Here is a 21,698-nt window from a genome sequence, read left to right as displayed (position 1 = left end):
CTTTAACTTTCCCTGTTTGGAGGTTTAGAAGTGTTAGTAAAAATGATTCATGTGCACATACACGTATCGCAATGTGAGGGAAAAGTACAAATAACTTAATAAAATAAAAATCAACTTGAAATTCCATTAAAATTGGAAATTAAAGAAGGACGTGGTAAACTTAAAATCAAACTAACTGAAAATGAAAATGTTTGGGGAGTTAGCAAAACAACCATGAATGGGAAAAAACACCCGAAGAAGTTCTAATCCAACATCAGCACAACAAATAAATACAAATTCAAATTCAAATTTTATTTGTCACACACACACAACCATACACAGTATGACATGGGGGTGAAATACTTGTAGCTGTACAATGCCCGACCATTAAATGACAGAAAAAAGTTTTTCAGTATTTACAATTTACAGGTTACAAAATGTACAAATTAACTTAGAAATTTACAGTAAAAAATGTGCAAATAGCAGAAAGAGATTATAAAGATTATAAATTATGGGAATTATAGGATTATAGGAAATGTGTGGTGATGTGATGTGTGTGAGAGTCCAGTCCTACACCTGGTTCAGGGCCCGAATAGCCTGGGGGAAGAAGCTCCTCCTCATTCTCTCTGTTTTGGCCTTAAGGGAGCGGAAGCGCTTCCCAGACCTCAACAGTGAGAAGAGTCCATTGTTGGGATGGGAGAGGTCCATCATAATCTTCCTAGCTTTGGACTTGCACCGCTTGGTGTCGATGGACAGCAGGTCAGGGAGCTCTGATTGAATGATGCGTTCGGCCGAGCGCACCACTCTTTGCAGATCTCGTCTGTCCTGCTTCTTCCCGATATTCACAACATACACGATGCATACATCTGTATAATTTGACAGCCAAATATTATGCTAAGGAGTCTTGTGAGTCCTGCATTATTTGCATTGCCCAGACCAGCCTGCGAGATTCTGGACTCTAACTACAATTTTGAATCCTTTATTAAATATCAATAAATATAATAAACGAAACCTGTCTGCTGTATCTGCTTCCTCTGTCCCCTCACCACGTGGCAGATGTCTGCTCCACCTGGCTGAGCGCTTCCTCATAAGGGGAACTCCTGGTCTTTCTAATATTTCACAGTGCGCCTGGAGTGAAAAGTTTCCTGGAATGACTGTTGTTGTTGTGAACTGGAGAATTCAGGAAGTTTGACTTTTCAGTGTGAAAAACGAGCAAAAAGGAAGTGCGCGTACGTGTGTGTTTGTTTTGTGTGTACACTGAGTGCACCTGCGTGAACACATTGTTTATTTCTACTTTAAGGCGGGGCGTCTCTCTCCACAGGTGCGCAGCCTCGGCTCAGGTATAAAGGATGAAGCAGCTTGCCGTTATACAAGCTTGAAGCGGCTGTGATCTGTTTAGGATGGATGCGATCAAGTGCATCGGAAACTGCTTTCTTATGTTTCTCATCGCCGTCGTGTTTGACGTGCTCGGCGTGATCCTGCTTTTAATCGGGATCTTCGCCAACTTGCGCATCAACGGACTCTTTTATGGCGACTTCTTGATCTACACCGGCTCCCTGATCATTTTCATCAGCCTGGCCTGCTGGCTCATGTGGTACGTGGGCAACGTCCAGGTGTCGGTGGATGACGGCTGTAAGAAGAGGAACAGCATCGTGGAGCTGGCCAGGAAACTATCCGAGAGGTTAACCATGAAGCTGAGCGGAGGGGAGGAAAGCATGAAGTGCGTGGAGGATGAGGAGAGCAGCCACGGGGGATCCTCTCCACACAAAGCCAGCAGGGTGACGTGGGGCAGATCCACCGCCTACTCCAACGAAGGCTACGATACCTCATCGGACATCCCTGACGTGGAGAGCAAAATGGGCAAAAATGACACGAGCTGATGTCCTGATGAGTACCTCCGTGTTAAAATGCGCATCTGGCCGCTTTATTGTGCCTCTTTCTGGAGCCTTCTGTACAGTACGCAGAGAAAGAGGGATGATACTACTGCAAGTTATATTTCCCAGGCTTCTCAGTCAAACCTAGATGGGCATTATGTCTGAGCCTGTTCTGTCAAACATGTTTAAATAGGCTGTAAATCACAATGTTAGAAATACTGAGGCACAAGGCCCTTTATACTCTGTTCTTTCTCACTGAGCTTATATTTTACTTTTCTGGTCTGTAATTTCACATTAATGACTTTGTACATTTCCTAGAAAGAATTCGCCACCGTTTGCAGGGAAATAAGAAAGAGAGTTCACTCGAGGCATTCTCAGCGAATCAATTCAAAATGAATTGCGAGTCCTTTTCAGTCGGAGCACAGCGGGGCACTTTAACTCGAAAATGTGTTCAAGCAGAACTTTCTTTGTTCTTTCCAGAAAACTTTTAAAAGGAATGGTCAGGAACGGTGGATCTATAGAAGATAAAACACGACCTGTTGTGCTGCAGCTGCTTCAGGCCCCAGAACCTCACTGGCCCCGGACTCTTTAGATTCTTCCAACTAATAGTTTGCAGGAACTCTTTTTTTCTGCTTGTGTTGCAAATTTCATATATAAAATTGTGCAATAAAAAGGAAAGAAGTGGGGGAACATCAGAGCCCTGAGTAGACGGACAGCCTTGCAGCTAGAAATACTCAATGTTTATTTATTTATTTTTGCTTGTATAAAAAAAATGAACAATTGTTACAATTGTAATTGTTACAATTGTAACAATTGTAACAATTGTTACAATTGTAATTGTAACAATTGTTACAATTGTAATTGTAACAATTGTAACAATTGTAACAATTCATTTTAACAATTGTTACAGATTTAGAGTCTACGAAAATCAGACTTTATATTATTTGTATTATATCTGTACCTGATTGTAGATTTGATATAAGCTGGATAAGCAGAGAATGCGCAGATATACCTCTGAGCCACAGCTACAATTACAAGGTGAAAGGACTGATTATTGGTAGCCCTCCATTACTTCATTTTTTCCACTTTTCCACTGATAACTAGACACAGTAAAGAGGTCGTGTTTGCTGTTTGCTTTGCTGTCAGTTCAAAACAAACACTGGTCAGACTGGTTTGACTCAGCAGAGCGGTGATGGCAAAACAAAGCCAGACACGGCGTAACTTTACTTTATAGCATTTTCCATACGCAGATATGATATGAATTTGTTTGGGAGAGTACGTTTATATTTCTAGATATGTTTGGGAGCAGCAGCCTCTGTTTGATCCGGAGGTTCAAGTTCCACTGACGGCACACCTTATGCAAACGCGGCCTCTGCAGGGTTCAGTTGATCAAGCACTGAAATGGCTTCTGACAAACAGAGTCAGCGTGACTGACAGCTCAGCTCGCTTTAATCAAAGCCGCGGCGTTACAGTAAATAAAGCTGAATCCGTCTCCGCTGTGCACACTTCCTCGAACAGTAAAGAGGACAGCGAGTCAAAGCCGGAGACAAAAAGACAAATAGTGGCAGCGTGACTGGTCAAACAAGGTACTCACAGAGAAGTTTCCATTACGTGCATTTCCTCTTTGTGGCTGCACTTTATAATACGTGTCGCTATTGTTGAGCTGCACGAACCGTGAAATATCAAATAGTTGGAAATGCTTTAATGCAGTGTATCCACCCTGCAGAGCTGCTCCCAAGGCAAATACAAAAGGTAACTAGAGTATATCTCCAGGGATAAATCTCTAGTCGGTGAGACTGGAATCGACGTGGAGGCTCTGAGCGATCTGATAAAAGATGCGACGCCTCGAATCGCTTTGGTTTCATTAGCTGAACAGAAAGATCCGGGGTCCCTGAATAATTACTGCAAGCTTATCGCCGTGTAAACACAAGCTCGGTGGCAGCTGATTATGAAATATATGTGCATAAATCTGTCACACTGGTTTGAGACAATGGGTCGCTGTAACGACACGTGGAAGGTGCAAAACAAGTCAGCCCTTCAGAGGAATGAAGGCGTGCTGCGGGGCTTTAAAGATCTGTTAATGAGCAAAACCCGTTGTTTTGGTTTTTAGACCAGTTTCGCCACAAAGCTCTGCTATGAAAGAAATGTAGAGGTGTGCTGGATAAAAAAAAAGTTCCCCAAGACAGGAAGCACAGACTTTTAAGTGTCATCAGGCCTTCAGACGACATCCATCTGCCCGTCTCCTCCGGCCCGGCTATGGAGCCGAATAAGTGCAGCAGCACGTTCCTGGCGCTGGCTTTGATTTTAGACATCGTTGGCCTGATCCTCTTCTTCATCGGGATCTTCGCCCCGTTGAGCTTCTGGGACTTTTTTGTGATATCTGGACCTTTGCTGATCTTCCTGAGTCTGATCTTCTGGATATTCTGGTACATGGGTGACCTGACTGTGTCTGAGGAGGAGCTCAACTTACCCAAACGTGACATCCTGTAACTACAGCGTGAGTGAAACTGGACTGAGTCGTGTTTCTGGGCGAGCTTCTGATCACTTTCCAACTGATCGCACGAGCAGGTCAAGCTGAGCTGACTCTGTGCTTCTCTGGAACTCGCTGAGGTTTTGTGCTTTACATCCAAATCCGGCAAAGACCAGGAGCACATCTGACTACTCCCAGACTCCCAGGAAAGAACGAAAACGCCACCATTTGTCTTCAGGCTAAAAGTTTCCAGCACACTGGACAGCCTCGATCCCCACACTTTGATGGAAATATATTTGACAGCACTTTCATGCATTTGAAAACTTGTGCCAAGTTGATGCATCGTGCCTTATTTATGTCACTGTTATATCTGTCTATATATTGTGAGTTTGTATTTATATTTCAACCTGACTTTGCACATTCATGTAAGCCTTTGAAACTAGTAACTAAATATGCTCTGGGATGACTGACGTGTGATCTTTGTGAGGTAGCTCCTCAAACTGGCCAAACTGGCACTGTGGGTTTTGGGTTGGGGTTTATTTTTAGTTAGATCCACCCAGTCTAAACACTCTCACACAAAGAAATGTAAGTAGAGAGGTCAGAAACAGCGGCACACCAGCAGCTCATTTAAAGTAGCTTACCTTAAAAAGAAACAAAAATGCGCAACCTGAATGCTGGATTCAGTTTACGCACCGCAACAGTCACTAAAGGGAGTGAAACCAATACGCTTTCTCCGCACCCAATTCTTCCCAGCCTTAATCAGCACTCAAGGCGCCATTAGCTCCTTCAGACATGCGAAGTGTTATTAATGTGTCCATTTGGTTCCTGCCCCTGAGAGAGGAAATGGAGAAGAGGCGTAATGGGTCTGTCTCTCTTTGGAAAGAGATGGAAACCCCTCCTGCTCAGCTGCTCCTCTCCCCCCGGGGACACCGCCTTCTCTATTATGCTAAAATCCCAAAGTTGCCTACATAGTGTATGTTGTTGCAATCTTAATCACAGCCACACGCAACACAATCAATACTTGCACTTCCCATGTGACGCGCTGTTTACGAGGGGGTAGAATGAGGCCATGAGACTCAAGTTTCAATCCTGGGTGGTTAGCACAATATGGTGAAGCATACACCGCGTCAGAGAAGCGCCTGTGGTTTTAAAGAGCTTTGTCCAATATTTTCTAGCCATTAGTGGACGCCACTCTTCCTGGATTGTTGCAAAAACTGGCCTGACTGTCACTACGGAAAGTATGACGAGCATAAAGATGAGGAAGAATCAATTTGTCTTTCGTTTTTCTGCCGTGGTTTCTGTCAGGCGTCAATGAATCATTTTGAGTCCATAAATCGTGAATCGAGAACTATCAATTACTGAAAATCTCTATTGTGTATTAATGTATTATCAGATAAACATGAGCCCATTTGGAAGCTTATTTTGATAAGCTGGACTCTTTGAATGTTGTTATTAAAAAGCAGATGAATGTCTGTGTTGGCAGTAGGCAGATAAATCTTTCTTTTGGCAGGCGATGAAGTGATCATAATGTGTTTATTATTTCGACTTCTCCAGCCTAACAGCTTAAAATGGCTGTTGGCTTCATGATGTCATCGTTTCAGCACCAGGGAAGGTGTGTGTCTCCCCCCAGTGGTCAGTAAGGTTTATGTCTCTGGTTGGAATATTGTTGACACCACTGCAGAAGGGAAAAGGAAGAAGAAATGAAACCACATGAGCTCGTTTTTGGAGGGAAAGTGACCCTGTATTTATTTTGATTCTACTTACAGTTGAGTGCAGTGGACTGGACAAACTATTCTCTCTATTAAATCTGTGGAAATAATATTTGTGTTTATGAGGTGAAATACAGCCTATAAATAAAACTGTTTGAGTTATTACACTTAAAAGGTGGAAATTTACATTAACTATACTGTAAAATTACAGCTGATTGTGTCTTTAATCAATATATAGTTAAATAAAAATAGTTTGTGTTTGCGTCATTGCATTTGTACAAAATTATCTCAGTAAAACCATTTTATAAAATTAATTTTACTGTTAGGTGCACCCTGCTAGCTCTGGGTTGGACTCCGTTTTTACTTTACTTTCTGGATGCTTTGATTCTTCGTGGCAGAGATTCAACCACCATCACACTGTTCCTGCAGATTTGTCAGCTGTGATGTCTGATGTGAATCTGCCGTTCCATCGCATCCCTACAGCGCTCTGTTTCATCGAGATCTGGTGAGCATGGAGGCTGTTTGAGTACAGTGAACTCATCGTCATGTTCAAGAAACCAGTTTGACTTAAGCTTTGTGACCTGGTGTGTTGTCCTGCTGGAAGGAGCCATCAGCGTGGTTATGAAGTAAAGGGGAACAAGATGTACCATAAAAATACCCCCGACGCATCACAACAACACCCACCTGAACAAATGACACAAGGCAGAATGGACCCATGCTGTCATGCTGTTTACACCAAATTATGAACTTACTATTTAAATCTCACAGCTGAAATAGAAATAGTACGCTTTTCTGTAACCTTTGCTGGTAACTAGTGGTTATTTCAGTTACTCTTGAGCTTCATATCAGCTCAAAGCAGACATTTTCCTCGGACCTCTGGCATCAGCAAGGCATTTTTTTCTCAAAGGACTGCCAATCATTGGATATTTCCACAAACCATTAAATGTTCAACAGTTTCTAAAATACTCAGACTAGTCTGTCTGACACCATAAGCCATGCCACACCCTAACAAAGTGGCAGGTGCGCATGTATAACGTGTACACTGGAATAAACCAACAGGTGAGCCTTTATTTATTTTTGAGGTTTATTCAAAAAGGTTGCTTTTCTTTGTTTTGGACATTTAAAAACAAAAAGGAATTGACCCTGAGTAACTTTCAGTCAAGGCAAATGCATTACACTTCCAAGTGTACAAAAGCAGAGTATTTTATGTGGATATCAATCTCCAACCTGTTGGAAATAACCAGTGAGAACCTCTAAAGTATATGTTTTCAACAAACCTCCTGTTCCTGTTTAAATATCTTTATATCTGTCCTGTACATTTTAGGGGTAGAGGTATCAGTGTTTAAAACCAAATTAAAGCCATCCCCGTTTACTCTTTCATTTGTCTAGTTCCCGCATGGTCTAAATGGTCCTTTTTATTTATTTATTTTTATCTTTTTTATGTCTACTTAATCTTTACTATTACTTCATTTTATTTCTACTCCTTTCTTTTAAGCGAGCGGCAACAAAAAACTGCAGTTCCTCTTTTGGCCACGTGAGGCTGCTATAGCAGTGAGTCAGACCCTTCAGACTTCCATGTTAAAATGCCCAGCTTTACAGCTTTACAGCACAAACAAATATGTTTACAGGATGATACAAAATATCTATTCTTTATGGATAGGTTGCTCTTGATCAACACTATAAGGAAGATTATTTTTTATAACTCAAATGTGGATGATGAAGCTAAGCCTTGATGCTATTTTCCATAAATCTCTTACAAGTCACAATGACTACATCAGTTTTTACTTGGCCATTGTGTCTCTAGCAGTTTCTCTCCATGTCCAAACCAGAGTATAATTAAAGTTTTATATTTCTTTGAAATCTTCATGAAGTTAGCCATCTGGGCACATGTAGCTGGTGCATCGTAATGTAAGGATGTTTGCACAACTGCAGAGTTCGGATGTGCGTGTGTGTCAGTTTGGGATAATGTGGGATACGGTAAGGTACTAAAGATGTGTAAAGATCTGTACAGTGTAGCAACTAGCTGTGAAATTAACAGAAATTCTCAGTTTTCTCCAATAGTCCAGAAGACAACACCTTCTTCCTGTTTTTACTTTTGTCGCTCCTGTCCCAGACACATCTGGCCAATCAGCAGACTGAATACTCAAATGTGGTCTGTGGTGATGCATGTCGGTTCACTTGGAGTTCAATTCCATTTTTCTCTGTGTGAAAACAAACCACACCACAGGGGGGAAAAGCTACAAATGAAAAAGAAATCATCGACTGATTTGGACCAAAGTAAACAAACTATAGGTGTGAAAACACCCAAAAAACAGGAAGGCATGTAAACATCTACACGGGCCCTCTCACTCACAGTCCAGTGATGAAAATGATGTTAAACAGACCCTTGCGTACTCACAGGTGTGACAGGTGTCCCCATGCTTGGCCCATTGACAGTCTGAAAGATGGATGTAGCCACTTGGATGTCACCCACTGGTTTGTGGAGGAACCCTGTTGCTGAGCACTTTTGCTGTTGCCGTGTTGGTGTTTTTGAAACTGGAAGTGAGGCGTGACAGCTGGATCTGATTCTGACTGACTGGAATTGAGTTAAAAAGCAGTTCTGACTCACTGCAGTCACAGACTGCTTTGAGACTGTTTAACATAATGCTGCTACTGATTTTCTTCTACAATTTTCTTTCTGAAAGACAGCGGGCCAGGTTGTAATCGTCTGGGGACCGGTGCAGGACTTATTTTACGTAGCAGTGGTGGCTGCAACTTTAGTGCTGCGATTTATACTGGTTTCAGTGTTGCTTTAGTTTTTTTTTTCATTGATATATAACAAATCTATCAAACCTCATAAAGGGGGAAATTATGATGAGCATCCAAGCAAGAGGAAAAGATCACAGAGGAGATTCGTGGAGTGGAGTGAAGGAGAAGGCTGATGTGAGAGAGGAGGATGGTGTGAATAGGGTGAGATGGAGGCAGAAGAGCAAAAACATAGAAGGTTTTAACGTACAAGTACAGATTACATTGCAATATAAACAACAACAAAAGGAAAAAAACATAATTGATGCAACTGATGTTGGCATTTGGTGCTATTTAAATTTTTAAAAAATAGACGAAGCATTGGGAAAACGAAGGGTGGACCCAAGCGTACAGCACTACATAAGCCAACAGCTGTAATTTTGTCTCAAGCAACCCCCAAAGTGAACGACCCAAAGTTTACTTCTTGATGTTCTGTGATATGCCATCCGGGACTAAAGGCTATATTATCAAGTCCACAAAATAAAACTGAATCTTTATTACTGCATAAACGTGGATTTCCAAGCTTTTTCTCCTTGATTCTTGATCATCTGTTTGCTTAAACTGCTGCAGATTCCAGCATCTTCCTTTTGTTAAACTTTCCAAACACTCTGACCAACTGTGTATTCAAACCATTGACATGTCAACTAACCTTGGCGTTACCTCGTGGATGCACCCACAGGCTGTTAACACCTAATTATCACTTCGCACCTGAGGCATTGACTAGTCTCGTGCGCGCCTGTGCCAGCCACTGTTTACAAACAAGTGGCATGCAGGTGGAGGTCATTCACCTGCAGACCGTTACAGCGCGGGGCTACAAAGCTGCCGCAAACCAAAATGAGGTCTGCCTGTCTTTGATGGCCGCCAGATGTTTGTACTGATTACAGAGCGTAACTATAATCACTTAAAATATATCTAACCTCATATTACAAAGTAACAAGATGCTGCAAAGGAAGCGTTGCGCAAAACCAGGCGTGGATTCTGTAGTGGAGGAGGAAGCGAAACGGCGCATGGTGGCTTTGCGCTGACACCCCTCGCAGACCGTGCCGAGCTAAATCCTGCAAACTCCCACAATATAAACGTCAGATTCTCGCCCTGGATCCCCGATTAATCGATTATATCGACGCACACTCGCAGATTATAGATCATCGGTAGAGGGGGTGATTGCTGCGACTGATTGCACGTGTAGACCCATCGATCCGCTCCTTTGCTCGTTTTTCGTCCCCCCGCAGCTTGCAGATCTCCACCCAGCCATATGGGCCCCTCAACCGACCTTGAATCTGTCCTCGGATTAATTCTCGCGTGTGATTGGTCGGAGACGCGGAACCGCACCAGCTTCCCTGCTCGTGATTGGCTTTTAGCGCTGTCAGTAAAGCCATACCCTCCCCTTGCTCGATTTGGTAGCTAGCCTTTCTCTCGGCGGTGGGTCGGAGCCGCTGTCCCTGGCCTCGCATGTTCCCCTTTAGATTCCTGTTTTGAATTTGATGCCCCTCTTGTAGTTTTGCTTTATTTACACGCGCCTCTGAAGGACCACAGTCAGGCGTCCGTACTCCGGTGCTTTAGTTGCCCCCTGGTATTTTTGGCGTTTAGAGACTTTAACCCGAACATGGCTGTGGTGAGCGGATCGTCTGGGCCGGTTGCCCGGCTCGAGGGCCGTGAATTCGAATACATGATGAAAAAGCGCTCTGTGACCATCGGCCGGAACTCGTCGCAGGGCTCCGTGGACGTGAGCATGGGCCACTCTAGCTTCATCTCGCGGAGGCATCTGGAGATATTCACCGACGACGCCACCGGAGATTTTTACCTGAAATGTCTGGGTAAAAACGGGGTGTTTGTAGACGGAGTGTTCCTCAGACGGGGCGCCCCTCCTCTGCAGCTACCACGAATGTAAGTTACCCCTCTCAGTGAACATGTGGGCTCCCATCTCCAGCAGCCAGGCGGCTAAAGTTAACAACATTGGGTTTATGTAGGCTAGCAGTGGAGTCGACAGCACCACGTGTTTTAGCATGTTAGCAAGAACCCCGCATCCTGTTCCCAATGCCATTTTTCTTTGTTGACATTTTTGTTAGCAGCAGTGTTATTTAGCCGCCTGCCTAACTGCCACATTTCAGCCATAGTTAGCTAGTTAACCTAGTTAGCTAAAATAATCAACTTAACTCGTAGCTACGGGGACGCTGTTGTTGACATTGAATGGTAGTGGGGTTTTTTTCTCTTTCTGTCACGTGGACACCCTTAAGCGAGAAATGCATTCTCGTGATACTGTAAACATCCGTCATTTCAGCCATGTCAACACGTTAGTTAGCGGTTAGCTGTAGCCTGTAGCCTGTACTTGTGAATGGAGCTTCTGTTTGACCCCTAAACGTAAACAAACCTGGCGTCTCCGCCCTGTCTGCCCACAGCAGCTCAACCTGCAGGACCTTTGACCTCGGTCCGCACATATGGAGGTCATGACAGCTGTGTGTGCCAGCCAACTGTTAAACACGAAATTCACGTCTTTTCTGACATACGTTGATGTCCTGAGAGGCTGGTTTCCGAGTTGCAGGTTGTAGCCTGCTTCTCGCCATTGTTTAACTATTAGGCTCGATGACGTTGTTTTCTTGTGAAATACTCTATCTGCCAGACCGGGGACAGGTCTGATTGGTACTTCAGTTTGGTTTCCTTGTTCCAGTAAATCCCTGTATGAATGTAGCCCATGTTGTTTATACAGACACACTTACAGGTAATGTTTTTAAGGCATTATTTTGGGGGGTACTGATTTGGCATTTTCAGAACTGGTGAATTGGCTTTGAATTATTAGTAATTATGTAAACTGATAACTGGTATAAGGACTCGATACACATTTCCAGTTAAACCACTCCTCAAAAAAATTTATATAAAAGTAATATAGCAAGCTTAAAAATAATATTGCCTACAGTCTACTAATATAGAAATGGTAGGGTAGGCTAGCCTCCAAATCATAGGTGGAGCCCAGCCTTCACCAAATGTTACTGCAGGAAAGTTCATTATTCTGGATTTCAGTGTAATGGGGAAGCTGTTCACCAATAACAAGGAGCGTGGTTGTGGAGCTGCATGGTCACATTGTGATGTTTATTGCAACTTCATTGATAAGCGCTACCTTACCTTTGAGCACAGCTCTGCTGAATGTGCTGTTCTGGGCTCCGGGCTTTTTACCCGTGACATGTACTCATTCTGACAGATTTGTAGGAGCTACACTGCTGACCAGCTCAGAGTGGGACAACTGTCTGTTTTTTTTCCCCTTTCTTTTTTTTAACTGCCAAATATTGAAATATATATGCCAAAAACCAGCCCTGGCCAGGAAATAGCCAGACCAGTAAATCAATGTTTTAAATGCTCAGTCATTTATTGTTTAATTTAATTGGCCAGTTCCCAAAATGTGCTAGTTTTAACAATCATTCCTTCATTTGTACTGATTCGGTTTTCATAATGGTGTCACTTTATTTTGTCATGTGATTATTTACTTTATTTACATTTTTTCTCCTTATGAATGAAATCTAAAATATATATGTATTTTAGAAATGAAGTATTTGAAGACATCACCTTGAAAACGTTTCTGATCTGTGAAGAGACCCAACAATTAAAATAAGCAATATTTTAATTACTATCCGAAACTCACCTTCAACATAAATATTTGTTGCTGGACTCCCTTTTTTAAAATTTCTATACTATAATATATGTAAATCTCTGAAACAATTTGGTAAACTTTGAAAAATATATGTAGAGTATTAATTTTTAATTATAAAATTTGTGAAATGTCTTAAAAATGTGCTGTTTTTAGTGTATTGTATTCAACCCAAATTTTTCCAAAGCTTACCTGTGCTGAATACCATCCATACTACAGTCAGTAAAAAAAACCAAAACAATAAGTAGATAAAATTGCAACCAAAACTAAAACAATCAGTTTTAAACAATAAAAACTAGACTGAATTGAGTAAACCCAGTCTGGAAAGCAACTGAAACTAAAGCGAATTTAAAACAAAATGTCAAAATGAAATGATCAGAAAATACAAGACTAAAGAACTTGTAGTGTGATTTTATTTTGGGTGTAATTTCAGCCTTGTTAGAAGAAGAGAGGGAAAACAACGATACATATTTTTCCTTGAACAGGAAGTATTCAGTCAGCCTTTTGCGTGTGATTCGGTTTAAAGAGAAAAAAAAAACCTCCTGGTTTCCATTTTGCCAAAGCGGCTATCTGGGATTTAAGCGTGCCAGAAAGTGTTTGCAGTTTATTCACTGCAGTGCCCGGCAATGTCGACAAGCCTGCAAACGTCTGCCAGCTCTGGTCAGACTTTGCACACTGCTCTCAGCTATTGTGCAATATCTCAATATGAAAACACTTTTTACACAACAGACTTGTTTTGACTTGAAGCAATTTCCAAATTGTCCTTTTGCAGAAAAATATTTCTGCAGGCATGTGTTTGAAAGCCGAATACATTTCTGCACTGCTCTTTTTTGGCGTCATGCAAAGATCAGCGCATTCCCGTATGTAAAAGAACTACAAGGATCAAGGAAGGAACAGCAGGGGTGTCAAATTCTCATATTGATCAGGCCAACTGAGCTTATAATCGCGGTTAATACGACTTCCATGAATGGAACACCACCCAGCTCCTGCTCACGGGTTTTAAAAGTAACCTTCGTGTCACAGAAGACCCTTAAAAGAGCCTCGCTGCCCACGATGAGACGGGTGTAGCTGAGGAAGCAGATTGACAGCATGAGAGAACTCGTAGAGCCGCGGCTCAGGGGACAGGTCGGTTGTATTCCAGGGATTCCTTTTTGGTGATGTAAACGGAGCGAACAAAAAAGCAACAGCCTTCCCTTTCCCATCCTCCCTCCCCCCTTCCCTGTCCTCTCCCACACCCCAAAATTCACTCCAAGTCGGTGCTCTTCCTGTCCTCTTTTGTTTACATTCTCTTGTGCGGGCCGGGTGGGGGTGAACATCAAGCGAAAGTCTTCAGCGAAACCAGCTTTGTTTGTTGCCGTCCTCGCAGCTTAGCAGCGTAGCAACTGTGCATTTGGAGTTTAAGCCTCATTATTCACACAGAGGAAAATGAGAAATAAAAAGGCTTCTGTGATCGCATGTTAGGAGGGGGGTGTTGGATACCGTAAACAGCTTTCCCCTCTCTGAGCCTCATTCAGACTGTGAAAATGGATATGTGATTAGCACTTGTTACTTTATGTATCTTGCAAACAATGTTATTTTGTTACCTCTGATATTAGACCACCTCTGATCATTTCAAACAAGACAGAAATGTTTGATATTTTTCTAATCTGTTTATTTAGTCATGAGCAGAAATGACAGATTGATTCTGATTGGATGTTAATGTTTTCGTTCATTACCTAAAATTCTTCGGAACATATTTGAAACTTACCTGGTGATCCTTAAGTTTATGTCACTACTGTGTCTGTGACGGGCAGCAGTTTGTCTGGTAAATGATGTGACGATGTGTTAAACCCTCTCAGCATAGTGTTTGTGGCCTGCGTTCATCCTTTTTTGAAACTCTGTAATTTTACTTGTGGATCAAGAGTGTCATCATAGTCCGTACATACCTTGTACAGCGTCTGGGTTCATTCAGTGCACAGCACTTCAGAATCTTCACTGCACGTCGCTGGAAGCTGATGATAAATGCGTCTGCCGAATGCTAATTGATTGACATGTGGGCAGAAAGGGGAAGGGAATGGGAGGACTGTGGGGGGGGAAGTTTCCGAGATCAAAAAATACAGAATGAAAAGCACAGACAGTGAACATTTGAAATTCAGCTTTTTTTTATGCAGTAGCTTCACTCTTCTCCACGGCTGGCTGATGGACCAACAACAGCACAAGTACGAGAGGCCCACCGATTGGTTGTTCCACATACTTTGCTCACTGCCTCCATCTCTGCAGGTAGACGGCCCATCCCCGGATAGCTAACGGATAGCTAACGGATAGCTAACGGATAGCTAACGGATAGCTAACGGATAGCTAACGGAGTAACCCTGCTGAACTTAAATTCCTCGTAAGCCAACTTTCATCAGATTGGTTGGTGGGTGGGGGTTTTGATTCGGGCAGCCAGAGCTGTCATCATATTAGTGATAACCCTCACTAACATCATACAGAGCTAAAAGTAGGGCAAAAGTTCATTTTTGGCTCCGACAAATTACTTGTAAGCACATTGACAATGGCGCCAATTTCTGTTTGCAGCCACAACTGGAGCAGTCTCCATGTATGATGGGGGGAAAAAACATTAATGGTTCCATTAATGCAGTGGTTCCCAAACCTTTTTTGCTGGGCCCCCCTTGTTTTACAAGAAAAATGTTCGCGCGAACACATCCTCCAACCAGTCACACCTCAAACATTTAGTAAACAATTAAGCAAATACAAGTAATCTGCAATAAATTCCAGGTAGTAAAAAAATAAACTACTAAGTCTTTTACGCTACGTCCACACCTACACGGGTATTTTTGAAAACGCAGCTGTTTCATCCACACGTAAACGGTGTTTCGAATCCCTCTGCAAAATGGGTTCAAAAACATAAACAACTGTTGGATGCTGTTTGTCCGTGATTTGAACCGGGGGAACAAATCGTGGCAGGATCAGCCTGATGTTATTTGTATCCCGCTGTAACTTTACTGTATAAAGAGCTAACATCTCCAAAATGTCAGGAGTAGTTAGTCATTACAACAAGTGTTGGTGAACTACAAATCAAGAATGTGGGATCCTGTTTGTCCGTGATTTAAACAGCCCAGCGCTGCTCCCAACAAAGGGAAAACCAATCCTGCAGGGAGACCTACCTCGGCACTTGTGCAGGTGAAACCAAAGGGAAGATTTGCTTCACCATATTTTCTAGTCTTTGGCTTAGAATGAAGTTGGTTTGGAAACATATTCAGCGATGCTTCATCTCCTGCTTTGCGTTTGTGTGGGCGCCCGTGCTAGCAGTGTCCAAGCGTTTTGGTTTTTTTTTTTTCCCTTTTCATGCCGCGCCCCCCCTGCAATGGCTCTGCGCCCCCCCTAGGGGGCGGGCCCCACACTTTGGGAACGTCTGCATTAATGTATAAATGCTGTTATAGCGCCATGGAAACCTGTTGTTATGTGGTCAGTGTAAGTGGAACTATGTCAAAGTTCAGAGTCCGGCTGGATTTACGCTTCTGCGGGAAATCTGTCCCAACTTGCGTTGTTCCCAAGTCCTCGTAACCTTACATCACAACTGTTAAGTTACTGTCGCGTGGAAATTACAGTGTAGGGTTAAAAGGAGTTTCCAGCTACAACTTAGATTCCTTGCTGATGCATAAATTATGCGACTGACAAACTTTCCCGACACGTGCCACGTACGCTAGCTGCGTGTTACTAGCTTTCCACCGCTACACTTTTAAAGTTGTGCACTGCGATTAGTGCGGTTTAACAACAAACACTGGTTGCTTGGTTAGAGGCTTCAAGACGTCCTTAACACGTTTGCTTAACTTCACCCCCCAACTGGTCGCGGGAGATGACCGCCCCTCCCTGAGTCTCGCTGTGCCAGATGATTCTTCCTGTTAAAAGGGAGTTTTTCCTTCCCACTGTCGCTAAGTGCTTGCTCATAGGGAGTCATTTGATTGTTGGGGTTTTCTCTGTGTTATTGCAGGGTCTTTACCTTACACTATAACCCACTGAGCTGATGTTGTTGGAATTTTGTGCTGTAAATATCATCAAATTGAATTGAACTTTGGTCAAACGCTACCTTAAAAATACTCCCACTGCATACTCCTGTTGATTAACCAGCTGATCAATGGCCTACCTGTGCAGTATAGAAAGCAGAATAAGTATCATATTTCAAAATGCAGCAGTGTTCATTGACAGCAGGACGGTGTGCAGCGAAGACAAAGGAACCAAATTCTTTTTAAGATTTTATGATTTACTGATATATTTAGATTTCATTGTTCCCACCCTGTCAGTTGCTACTCGCTGAAAGTGTCTGATGTTTATTTAAGGATCTTCTATATCTTTAACAGATCTACAGGGAAGGCACAACCCTTCCCGGAAAGGGTGCATGAATAATCAAAGCGTCCCCCCTCACCTCACCAGCCAGGCTCCAAAAAGTGTTTCAGTCTCCTCCTGTTAGCGACGAAGCTAATTTGAGATGTAGATGTCGAGGATAGAGTTCTCTCAGCAGATGCCAGCTCAGTGAGGGCCGGGCAGAAAAAACCTGCTGTGCCTGGCAGACTTCAGCTAAGTAAAATGTGTCCCTGCTCGGTCTCCAGGGTGTCAGGCAGCCATTTAGAAGAGTTCTTTCTGATCAGACTGTGACTGCTGCGAGACCTCCTTCTCGACTCTTTCCCTTCATCTCCTCTCGTGTACGGCAGCCGTGAAGCTGCTGTCAAATCCAGAATCGTTTCATTAAAAACATCCACTTGAAATCTTAGTTTCTGCTAAGATTTATTTTATTTTTGGGTAGTGGATGAATTATTATTATTTTTATTTTTTTTTGCACAAACTTGAGCATCAGTCATAACTTCACGTTCATAGATTGGATTAATAGTAACTGCAAGGGTTTATATTTCTTTGCCTGCTTAGGTGGTCTCGCCTCTTTTTTGTTGTTGCATTGTTTTCAGCCTGAACGCAGCTTAATGGTGTATTTATTTCCTGACCGACTGTTGGACTGCTTCCCATCCAGTGTGTTCTTAGTCTTACTTCCCTTATTTTCCCATTTCTGTGTCAGTGAAATTGTCTTTTCTTCTTCGTTGATCCTCCATAGCTGCTACAAATCACAAATGAAAAATTTGCAATGCAGGTGCTAGGCAACAGCCAGCCGGTTGGTGAAACCGAGGTAATCCCGGGCCTCGGTGAGGCCTGCGGTTCATCCACCGACTGAAACGGCTTGTTTTAGCTCCTCTTTTTAATCACTCGCTTGTGATTAGCTGCCCCTCGAAAACAAAAGATTTGAAGAGTGGGTGAGTGGGGCTTCTGTGCTCACAAACAGAGCTGTCTGACAGGGAGCTCGTTGGGATTTCTTGTACATATGTTGAGACTTGGTAATGACCAGTTGGTGCATCTGGTCGCCTGAGTTCAGAACCAACTTTTAAGCATCAATAACACAGTTGAGCAACACAGTGGTTTCCATGGCTGGGACCTCACCTATAGAGATTTCCCTCGTGTATCGAAGACGTGCCTATTAGGCGACTGGTGAGGTTGTTGGCCATTGATGTAAGTTAATGTATGGTTTAAATGTGACTTGTAATCTTAAGCACTAAATACATCTGAATACATTACTCTTGTTGCATTAACCAAGCAGGTGTGTGTTTGTGATGGGCTGAAATGAATTGGACAAAATTAATGCATTATTATAAAATAGGGCTGCAACAAATGATTATTTTGATAGTCGACTAGTCACTGATTATTTTTGCGATTAGTCGACTAATCAGATCATCATCCATTGGATGTAAAACTTACAGCTTATTGCACCAGCTGCATCTGCTCTTATATAACTATCATTAGCTCACAGCTTTAAGTGTGTAAGGTCTGTGCTAACTAAAAATAAAGACAAGATGAGAGTTTATTAAATTTTAATGACATTTGCAGATTGTTTCGATGGAGTTTAATCTGACTGACGTTTATTCAGCTGTGTAAAAACTATAACTTTAATCTCAGCCAAACCGATTTACTCAGGAACAAAAATCATGTTTAACCTGAGTAGCGAAAGACGGCAGTGGGTTTGAAAATGATTTGCCGGGAGTCCGGTGTTCTCACGGCTCTAGTGAGCCTAGCCCCCGGCTAGCTATCGAGCTAGTGGGTAACAGACGTCTCCGAAACCGTCGGAGCGCTTTTGAAAATATGTGGTGTCTTGATAAACTGAGCAGATATTTGAGGTTTACACAGCTACATTCTCGCCTGAAAATATGTTAAACGTTTATTTTGTGACCCAGAAAGAATAATAAGAGTAATATTAAAACTAACTAGCTGCCGCCATTGTTGGAAACTGAGCTAGGCTGCGCTATGAATTCTGGGACACAGCTTCTTCTTCTTCTTCGGGGTTTAACGGCAGCTGGCATCCTTGTACATGCAGTGCTGCCATCTTCTGTTTCAGTCCGGTATTACACTCTTAAATCCTACTACTTATTCCTGCGTCTTTTGTGATCTTACAAAGCTTCAAACAACGCGTCGACTATTAAATCAGTCGTCGACGATTTTGATAGTCGACGTAATCAGGACTAGTCGACTAATCGTGGCAGCCCTATTATAAAATATGGGATCTATTGCAGGTGCCAATCCTGAAGTAGATAAAGACTGAATGAACCAACAGCAAGAGAGCCTAACTGTGATGCCACAGTTTTAATAATAAATTGTTGGACACTAAACGTTTTCCCAAAACGCCTGATTACTCCTCAGATGATGTTCAGCAGTATAGGGACGGATGTTGAAAAGATTGTATTGACGCCATGTCTTTATCAGTTCTGGATAACTGGTGTAACTGTTTGTATTTTTATTAGTTTTTCGAGGCGTGTAAAAGCCCCGCTGCCACGATCAAAGGAATTGGCAGCCTTTGATTCCCATGGACTGGACCATCAGCAAAAGCAACGTTGTTATTATATATGTATTTTTGTACTAATGAAAAGAGCAGCGATGACCTCGTTTACTAAGAGAAAAACGGAACATGTAGCAGATCTAACCTAGAATCGAAGAGACCACAGTCTGTTGAACACTTCCTCATTTGACGACGCACCAGCAACACTTTCTGCATTTCCTGCAGCGAGTTGGAAGGCAATGTGGGAAAATAAACGAAGGCTGCAAGGAAGCTGGATGAAACGGATGAGTGAATTAAGTCCCACACTGTTTGCATATTACATGTGGCTGATGTGACGGTCTTAAATAACTTCCTGAGCTATAACTGCTGGGATTTTAATTAATAATTACCCGTCCAATATTTATTTTTTTATGAAGCAGGCTTTCGTGTGTGCTGTGCAAACTGTGATTTTCATGATAGTCACTGTATGGCTGTATAAGGCGATTCCTCAGAGTTCTCGGAGGATCTCAGCCCATTTATTGTCAACTCTCACACCCACAGACAGTTTGAGGGTCAATGACACGCTCATTCCTTTCCTGTTCCAGCAGCACTCTATAACATTAGTCCCTCTTATTCTTCATATGCAGTTTTGTATAAGTTGTGTAACTGTTTATGTAAACCAACACTCAGTATTTCTGTTTTTCCTGTAGTTTAAAATAAAAAATCTGAAAATGAGCAAACAGCTGTGAGATCCACAGCTGTTGGGATTTCTTTAGATCTCATATATCAGCCAGTCTAAAGTTCACAACCTCTGGACCACACCTGTCTGAATCTTTGACCTCCCGCTGCTGCAGGTGTATCCAATCACACACTCAGCCTGTACAAACCTTTGTGAAAGACGGGGTCACGCTAAAGAGTTCGCTGAATTTGAGCGTGGTACTGCAATAGGATGCTGCTGTTGCAACAAGTCTGTTAAATTTCTTCACTTTGCAACAATAAAACTCAGAGTTGATCGGGAATGTCTGAGGACCAACACAACTCCACCAGCACTCTGACTCTGTAAGTGCAGAGCTCCAATCCTCCGCCGGCATCGGCACAAAAACTGTGCTGGGAGCTTCATGGCTTCATGGCGTGGGTTTCCATGGCCGAGCACGTGTAGTTTTGTCCATATAATTAAATTCTAGTGACAAATCCTCTGGAAAAGGATTCCTTTCTCTCTGAGTTTCAATGATCAGGGTGTGAAATGTCAAAACATTTTCATGTTCTTACCTCAGCTTCTGTTTAGTAATTATCCTCCAGCCAAAGCTTTGCTTTAATATCTCTTACCTCTGGCATTATTAGATTGCTATAACTGTGTGTGGCAAATTTGCAAGAATGAATTCAATTTTGCATTTTACCTCCAGTCCCACATAAAAAAAAAAAAAAAGTCCTACCCTACGATGTGGGGGTCGGTAAAGTATCCAATAAGTTTACCGCCTTTTCTCTTGACTCATATTGTGAGATTCTACTTTTAATACTTGTAATTATGGAGAAGATATTTTATGTGATTGTATTGTGTCGACACTTAAAGCCCGTAATATATTTAGCTGCAGTGAGGCAGCTCACCACAGCAGGCACACATCACGGTGTCATCAAGCCACCGCGTCCTCCTTTAAAGCGAGGCAGCGAAGCCGTTCCACTGTTTCAAACGTAAGGCCCGGGGGCCAAAATCGGCCCACTGGACGGCTTTGGAAGATTTGAAGGAGAGCACAAATGTTGGGCCTCAAAGCTGTAAACAGCAGCGCCTGTGGCTGTTCGTGCTTCATCACAGTCATTGAGCAACAGATGAATCGTTAAATGACAGAAAGTTTCTTCATTTTATTTCCACTTATTTCTTACAATTTAAGGAATCACATTGACAGATTTCTTTCATTTGCTACGGCAACATTTCTCAATCATGTTTTTAAAAGAATTTGAAAATATTGAAGACTTACAGTTGTAATTGTGCTGCTTCTTCTTCTTATGTTGTGATCTCTGCGATTAAATGTGCAGTTAAAACTTCTGTTCATTGACAGACGTTGGCGTGCTTTATGTGGCCCACAGTGTAAATGAGTTTGAGCGCTGGATAATACCTCATAAACATCTTAACCACGAATGTCAGAGGTTCATGTCACCTTTGAATTACAGTTTTCATTGACAGCTGCTGAGTTTTTAAAATCTGTGGGTTCCCTGTTTTGCAGGTGCACGTTCAGGTTCCCCAGCACAAACATCAAGATCGCATTTACGGCCCTGTCCAGCGGGAAGAAAGTGAAGCGAGAGGCGCCCGAGTCCCCCGTGAAGCCGGTGCAGCCCCAGATCTCCCCGCTGACCATCAACATTCCAGAAAACATCGCTCACCTAATGAGCCCTCTGCCATCGCCTACTGGCACCATTAGGT

The 21,698-nt window shown here is 42.6% G+C and overlaps 2 protein-coding genes across 2 annotated transcripts in view; both read left to right on the top strand.

Annotated features, from left to right (window-relative positions):
• The first annotated feature begins 1,347 nt into the window (after nucleotides 1-1,347).
• On the top strand, nucleotides 1,348-4,956 carry tmem238l (transmembrane protein 238 like). The gene has a single exon (XM_085156928.1). The coding sequence runs from the start codon at nucleotides 1,380-1,382 to the stop codon at nucleotides 1,857-1,859; it is 480 nt and encodes a 159-aa protein (XP_085013054.1). The 5' UTR covers nucleotides 1,348-1,379; the 3' UTR covers nucleotides 1,860-4,956.
• A 5,238-nt stretch (nucleotides 4,957-10,194) lies between these two features.
• The window catches only part of foxk2b (forkhead box K2b), a 32,024-nt gene continuing 20,520 nt past the window's right edge, over nucleotides 10,195-21,698 (top strand). The window contains exons 1-2 of the mRNA XM_085156927.1: nucleotides 10,195-10,700; nucleotides 21,502-21,696. Coding sequence (XP_085013053.1) covers nucleotides 10,420-10,700; nucleotides 21,502-21,696 — 476 coding nt within the window. The 5' untranslated portion in view covers nucleotides 10,195-10,419. The remainder of the gene's footprint in view (nucleotides 10,701-21,501; nucleotides 21,697-21,698) is intronic.

The sequence above is a fragment of the Neolamprologus multifasciatus genome, chromosome 4 (assembly GCF_963576455.1).
Source record: "Neolamprologus multifasciatus chromosome 4, fNeoMul1.2, whole genome shotgun sequence".
In the NCBI taxonomy this organism is placed as follows: Eukaryota; Metazoa; Chordata; class Actinopteri; order Cichliformes; family Cichlidae; genus Neolamprologus; species Neolamprologus multifasciatus.
This window is presented reverse-complemented; position numbering and strand designations above follow the sequence as displayed.

Coding starts and splice junctions, on each gene's coding strand:
- tmem238l (XM_085156928.1), top strand. CDS start 1,380: ATGGATGCGATCAAGTGCATCGGAAACTGCTTTCTTATGTTTCTCATC.